Source organism: Acyrthosiphon pisum, unplaced genomic scaffold (genome assembly GCF_005508785.2).
Source record: "Acyrthosiphon pisum isolate AL4f unplaced genomic scaffold, pea_aphid_22Mar2018_4r6ur Scaffold_21243;HRSCAF=23396, whole genome shotgun sequence".
NCBI classification, from domain to species: Eukaryota; Metazoa; Arthropoda; class Insecta; order Hemiptera; family Aphididae; genus Acyrthosiphon; species Acyrthosiphon pisum.
In genome coordinates, this window is record NW_021770689.1 from 3,335 (window position 1) to 11,247 (window position 7,913).

Below are 7,913 nucleotides of genomic sequence, written 5' to 3' on the forward strand. Positions count from 1 at the left end.
AATAAAATTCACTAAATAAACTTAAAAAAAAATAAGATTGCTTATAAATTATTGTGAAACTTTTTCTTTTAAATATTAGATTGCAGGTATACCTGATGTACTCGGTGCTATAGATGGTTCGTATATAAGCATTAGAAAACCAAAGCACAAAATTCGATCCACATATGTTAACCGACATCATGACTGCTCTTTAACTTTGCAAGCTATTTGCAATGCAAAGAAAAAATTTGTTGATGTTTTTACTGGAACGCCCGGTAAAATGCATGATGCTCGCATTCTTCAACACTCTTTTATATATAAAGACGCATATTTACAACAAGTGTGTAGATCAAAGTACCACATTTTAGGTGATGCAGCTTATCCGTTAGAAGAAAATATTATAACTCCTTTCAAGGATTATGGAAATCTTACAAACAATGAGAAATTATTCAATAAAAATCATTCCAAGACAAGAGTTGTAATTGAAAATACTTTTGGCTTATTAAAAGGACGTTTCCGCCAATTGTTAAAATTAGATTTTTCATTAGCTGAAAAAGATTCAAATTTTATACTAGCTTGTTGTGTGCTACATAATTTGTGTACAGATGATGATTATCTCGGTCCCGAACAACCACCTGTAGAAGTAGAAGAATTACCAGGAAATGTAACTCTTAACATTCACCCAGGAACTCTACAATCTCGAGAAAAAGGATTTCAAAAACGAAAAATGTTATGTACTTTGTAGACTGATAATTTTAATTTTTAGGAATATATGAATACATTTTTTTATGACAGAAATCTATTTGTTATTTAAAATTTTTTTAAGGATATCCATTTTTTCTTCATGACGTTTTTGACGTTCCAGCTCTCTTTTTTGTCTGCCTTCTTCTTTTTCTTTGTGCATGGTAATCAGCAGATCATTTAGAGAAGTCTTGACCTTTTTTGTACCTTGTGGCTCAACATCTTTCGTTATTTTATCATCTTTTAAAATTCGTTTCAGTCCAGAACTAGATGTTCCTAATAATGTAAAATGTAATGAGTCTATTAAACAAGGTTACACAGCAACATTTGTTTTAGACTATGAGAAATTAATGTATTGATTAATAAATAAATGTAGAACTGTGTAATAGCTCAATTTAGTTAGATTAATTGAAAAATGAAATTAAACACAAAATAAAAAATACAGTCATCAGTGTCGGCCTGGCCTATTGGATTCAGTGATCATAATGTACCTAAATATTGCATACAAAAATATGTTCAATATACAATACTATAGGTCTATACCTATATATATACACAATATATGTATATATTATATAATAATGATGGAGATTTTTACTTTTGAAAGTTTACTTAAATATTATTATTCGTATATAGCTTATGGTTTTGTCTTCAAAGTTGAAATTCTATAATACAAATATAATTTTGAGTTTTGTAATTTCGTTTCTGCGTAATTAAAGATATACTATATTATTAATAGTAAAATAAATTACTTTAATAGCAGTAAAATCATCAAATATATACATGCTGATATATATGAACCATATTCACTCAAAATTGTTTTTCATAATTTATTGATAAAATAATACTAACCTACACAAACAGCTGGTTCAATAGAATCATCCAATGCTGTAATCTTACTAAACTCTTCATCAACGCTACTGAACTTGGGAGACGATCCAGTAGTATTGTTGTTTTTCATATATGCTTTGTTTCTTTTTAAAACGGTTTTATATCTATTTCCAATTTGAGTTTCTGTAAATACACAATCTATTTGTTCTACAATATCTTGTTGAATTCTTGTCCACATTGCCTTTTTGTTTCGGAATTTTTTCATAGGGCCTATTTGTTCCATATACTTATGGAAACAGTTTAGCATAAAAGATGTGTTTCCATCTGTCCAAACGGTAGTATTTGTGGGACTTGTATTGTCAACTGTTAACACAAAATTAGTGTATTAAAATCACACATATAAATCTGTGAAACATCTGCTACTTAGGTATTAAAACATAAAATTATAAAATTATAAATATTAAAAAAATAAATGATTTTTGTATTTAAATAAAAACATAGGTACAAAACTGTAGTGTATTTGTATCTCTATTTAAATACAATTTATCTTTTTTTATTGGAAGATATTAAGACAGTAATCCAGACACATTTTGAGTTAAATTTGTAAACAAATTTTAATAGCATTTGTACTTTTAAAAGTATAAGTATAAATATTAAATATCAAATCTACAGTTTGTTAATATTATTTATTGACTACAATCTACAAGGTGATAACTTGTAGTAAACACTACAGTCTTGTAAAAGATACCTTAATAAAATTGTATTTAAATACAGATACAAATACATCAATTCAAAAAGTATTTAAAAAACGCTTGCCAAGTTAGGGATCGGCATGTAAAATTTCTTGATTTTTAATTTTTAAAATTTTTAAAAAGACTTTTTTCATTTCAATTACCATACTTACTTGATTAAAAATCAAGAAAGTAATACATTTCAAATACTTTTAAGAAAAAGTATTTAAAAAAAATATATAAATACTTGTCATGTATTTAAATACTTTTCAAATACTTTTTTTTTATGTTACTTTTCTACTAGTTAGTTTGCTAAATTAATGTTGTAATTACTAATTTAAAATTATCATGATACATTCACCTAGGTATTATTAGAACTTTTTGTACCACTTTCAATTGTAAAAAATGAAAAATGAAAATAAATAAAAATTGTTATATTATGGAAATTCTTTAATAATAGATACCTAATTAAACAGTTGTTAATATTATTATAAATAAAATAGTATATAAAAAAAAAAAGTGACGACCAACGAATAATTCGTTTGAATTTTCAAAAGTATTTGATTTTCAAATACAAATACGTCCAAGACAGTATTTAAAAAACTTTCCAAATACTTAAACCAAAAAGTATTTAAAAAGTATTCTAAATACTAAAAAGTATTTAAATAAATTTACTCAAATACTTTACAAGACTGAAACACTATTACAATGTAATATTTAAACAATCAATTTAGACACTGCTTTTTAGAACTACAATTATTAATTATTAAAAGAAGCAGACAAAATTGAATGAATAGCCACAGAAGAAACATATATAAATTATACATATTTAATTAACCTGACAATGAAACTGAATTTTGTGTAAGCAACTTTTCATTTTTTGTTTTATTCGTAAGCAGTTTATCACTTCCTATGATTTCTTCTGACCTATTAAGTATTATAAATAGAAGCAAGCGCCAAGCATATATTGGAAGGAACATATTTTAAGTAATTAATATTATTAAGATTATAATTTGATATTACCTTTGAATATTTATATATTTCTCTTGGTGGCATGTATGAATTGTAGTGTGGGAGGAATACACAACAAAACATTTATTACAAATCTACAGTATGAATAAAAATAGTATTGATAATTAAATTAAAAACCAATTTTAAAAGTAGGTACTCACGTCAAATGTTTCAGTATCGGAATCAGACATTTTATATTTTTAAACTCCTAAGTACGAGGTAGTTAGTACGACTATAGAGAATTAAAGACAAACGACAATTATTATTATTAATTTATTAAAATGAGAAATAATCGATTGTGTGTGTCAAGTAGGCAGCTTTTGTTTCGAACAAATTGGCGGTAAAATATTATTTATCATGGTTAAAAATATGACATGTTATTTATTCATCCATGATTAAACATGACGTAACCATGAAATATATTTTTCGTATTTTATTTGAATGAACGAGTGCATAGTGCATCGTGCACTAGTGTAGTGTCAGTTCAATTTCAGTGCACACTTTTATGGTCAAATCGAAAACGCTATTAATGTACTACTATCAAATTAAGTATATAGACTGTACATTATGAGAAAATTGTTTATTATTGTAATTTAGGAAATTAGAAAAAACGCAGTCACTCTTATGTGATCTACATACTAATTAAAAATAGATTAACTTTTTTTTAATTAGATTTGATTTAATTTGTTTTCCATCTAACTTATCTTATTGAGTTAAATTTAAGATTTATTAACTGTTAACTTCTATCTCATTGATATTGTTTTCTCTTATTAATTATTTTTATTATGCTTGTCCGCCAGTGGTGAACAATTTTAAATGAAGGAGCCAAATATATTTATTCCATCCACCCACCCATGATAAAATAACATGGTATGATGACATTTATGTGATACGCATTCGTGTGACGTAGGCATCGCGCCGTTCAGTTACGTTATCATCAATAACCGTTATCATTAATTTTTAATAGATGTTTTCATTTATTAGTATCCAATTTTGTATTTCCGTATTAAAAATTATAATAGTAATTAGTAACGTTTATATTATAAACTTTATAACTACAGTTAACCATTAACTGTTGAGGAATATTAAGAAAATGGAGTTTGTGTTTGCGTTAATCAACAAAGTTATTAAAAATGACGGAATGAGGAGCTATAAGGAAGTAAGGAACTGAAGACACTGTCCAATAACAGCAATGAGTGGAGGGAGTTTGGAAAAATGCTAGATACATAGACATATTAATATGTCTATGGCTAGATAGGTAAGTTTATAGCTTATAAATCATATTAAATAAGTTTATTATTTCATGTTATCTATAAACATTGATACACAGTTATGTAGGTACTCATACTAATTTAGCTACTAAACTTTTTTAATTTTTGTTTATTACGTTGATTTTGCGTTTTGTATAATATTTCTTTATTTAAGTTATTAAATCGTATAAATGTTCTTGTTCGAACCAAACATTTTAAAACTTCTTGTGGGATACCAAGAGTTAAAGAAATATTCAACAATTTATTTGTCAACGTTTTCATAATTCCAGGTGCTTTTGAAATACCATCACCATGTAATTCTTTGAAATAAGGTTCCATTATTTTAGTAAGCCTGACTAATTTTTCTGAATGATGTTTCAGGTTGCCTTTTGAAATATGACTTATCCAATTGGCCTTGGATTCTTTATTTTCATCTGATCTGTCTGAATCTAGTAAACAAGGATATTTATGTGCAAATCGATTTATCAGGTACCCAGTTATGTACTCTATACATTGTATTTCTAAATCGTCAAATGGTTCATTTGCTGTTTCAAATTCTTCTAAAAGTGCCAAATTGTCTGATGGAATATTTTCCATTGCTGTGCCAAATGTCAACTCAATTTCAGCCAACTCAGTGTCATGAGTATCTAAAGAAAACGAGTCAGGTAGTAATTCAGAATCTTGGACAACTTCACTAGTTAAACACTCAAAATTATTTAAGAGACTTTCTTCTAAATCATTTTCGGAATTGTGGTTTTTAGTAAAAACAAAGTTGGAATTCTTCCCCAAAATATACCAACGTAGGCTATAAACAACATAATATATTTATAAACATTGAACATGCACACTTTTGTATATTAGTAAAACAAATAATTAGAAATATTTACCAATATTTAAAATCAAGGACAGTTATACTGTTACATGCAGAACCGGCCATACCCTTTAAAAAACTAAAGAGGTTCTCAACAACATCCTGGTTTAATTTCCTTGTTAAAATAAAAGACAGCCCTCTTGCATTTAAATCGTTAAACAAATTAACAAGTGATGTATTTGAGATAGCTATACCTAGAAACATAAAAGGTTAAATTAAAAAATTGTATAGATTTAAAAATAATATTTTTACCTTTTTGAAATGGTAAAAGATAATTCTTTCCATGAACTCTCATATTTGTAATGAAATTTGTCATTTTTGTTAATAAATCATTTTGTTTTTCTAAATTTAGACCATAACTTTCAGTTCCTTTATCGAATTTGTGTTGTGTATTCAATAAATCGAACCAATCATTAAAAAGTCCAATGACCTCAGAAGCCTAATAATATGTATTGTATTACATGATAAATTAATTTTATATATTAATACACTTCTTACTTCTTTCCAGTTGTACTTATCAATCATATGTTGTTGGCCACAGAACGAAAGTGCCTTTGACACTGTATTAGAAAATACATTGACGGCTAACCTTACATTCATTCGTTCAGATCCTTTGACATTAATGTGACGCTCTGTAAGTTTATGAGTCAATTTAAAATCTTTCCCTGCATTTAAATTTAGTAACTCTTGCAGTATATCTTTCCCTATATACTTTCCATCGGGAAGAATAAATCCTCTGAAAGAACAATTTTATTAATTTATCTATTCAATTTTATAAGTTTATATTAATGTAACTTGTCAAGGAAATGGTTCCTAGCTAGTTTCATTAGGTGAGGTACGTCTGCAAACACATGGACATTATTATTAGAAATAGGATGCTTAAATGATGTGTTCTCCATATTTATATTTAAAGTACGCCATAAGCCAATGTTTGTAGGCCCCATATCACTGACAGTTGCTACAACATCATACCCAACTTTATATAGTTCCTCTATAATTTTTAATAATATATCCTTATCCATAGGAGTATCATAATTATAATAGATTGGCTGTTTCCAATTTCCTATTAAACCTAATTAAATATAATATTTTAAACATTAAAAATTTTATATTTTCTTTACAGGTATGTTAAACAGTTGTCAAAAATGTTTTACCTCTAGCCACAACGGTTTGAACACACTTATGCGGTCCATACACTTTCTCATACTTTTTGTCATAGCATATTCTATGAGAAACATAAGTCTCGTCAAATGATAACACTGTAATTTTCTCTTCAGAAGTTAAATGGACACCTTTAACATGTGGATTTATCAATGTAATGTAATTTTTTATTAAATACAATATTCTCATAAATTACCTTTAGCTTGCATTAATGTAAGCACATTTGTTAACAAACCTGGTTCCACTTGAAAGTTTGAAACCCATTGCCTGAGAGTAGAAAGCCCTAGAATGAATAAATCAAACTACATTAATTATTAAGTAACTAATGGAATCATTATACTCAGCTCACCTCTTGAAGAAGAAAGAATTTGAGCAATTATTTTTATTTTTAAATTTAAACTATAATTTTGTTCTAACAAATATTATTTTAATAAAATAAAGTAATATTACCCGGTAATGGAAATTTTTTTTTATCCCGTAAATATCTATACGCCTTAGTAGAAATACTTCTTAAAGATATTGCTGAAGAAATATCTTCTGGAGTACATCGAAACACTTTATGTTTGGGTCGTAAAAGCAACTCTATTTGTGTTGGTGAAAATAAATGTGATAAACGCTCAGTAAACCATGTTTCAAAATCCAGTGGAACTCTATTCAATTGTTCTTTTAATGAAAGTATTTCTTTTTGTTGAAGACTTATTACATTTTTCAGTCTATTATTTTAAAATTAATATTATAAATAAAAAGTATTTCAGATAATAATAGGTGTATTATAATAAAATATGAAATTATACAAATCATATAAAAATATATTATATATATAACATATAAAGCATTTGGAAAGGAGGTCATTTTTCAATTTTCTCAAATTCCAAAAATGTACAATCTAAAAACTTTTTTAATAATTATTATTTGAAAATTAATATTTATACAGTAGGTATATAAGTTACACATATCATGCATAACAGAAAAAACATTGAAAAAAATACATAATATGTAAACATAACATTTCAAATTAAACTAAAAACATAAATACCTTATAGTTAGATACATTCCTTGTGCTTAATATAATCACAGAGTAGGTTAAGCCAATATAATTAAGATATTAAATTCAACAACACAAAACATAAAAAGCATAGCATTACAACATTATTATCTACATTTAAAATAATTAAACAAAAATTAATGTTTATAATATAGATCAAAACTTTAAAACTATATTATATTAAGTAGTGAATAGGTAATTATAAACAAACAAATTGTATGTATTAATGTGAGAACCTCAGTTTCAAAAAGTAAGTTCTCAATTATATAGGTACATTATTAAAAACCCCTAAA

At 26.2% G+C, this 7,913-nt stretch overlaps 1 protein-coding gene and 1 long non-coding RNA gene across 2 annotated transcripts in view; both read left to right on the forward strand.

Annotated features, from left to right (window-relative positions):
• Window positions 1–744, forward strand: part of LOC103310304 (putative nuclease HARBI1) — a 1,009-nt gene extending 265 nt beyond the window's left edge. Inside the window, exon 2 of the mRNA XM_029492326.1 lies at window positions 80–744. Within this exon, the coding sequence (XP_029348186.1) occupies window positions 80–724 (645 nt within the window). The 3' untranslated portion in view covers window positions 725–744. The remainder of the gene's footprint in view (window positions 1–79) is intronic.
• A 3,418-nt stretch (window positions 745–4,162) lies between these two features.
• LOC115034843 lies at window positions 4,163–6,771 on the forward strand. Its single transcript, XR_003840106.1, has 4 exons — window positions 4,163–4,551; window positions 4,925–5,208; window positions 5,923–6,048; window positions 6,538–6,771. It is a non-coding gene; the product is annotated as an uncharacterized LOC115034843 (long non-coding RNA).
• The last annotated feature ends 1,142 nt before the right edge of the window (window positions 6,772–7,913 follow it).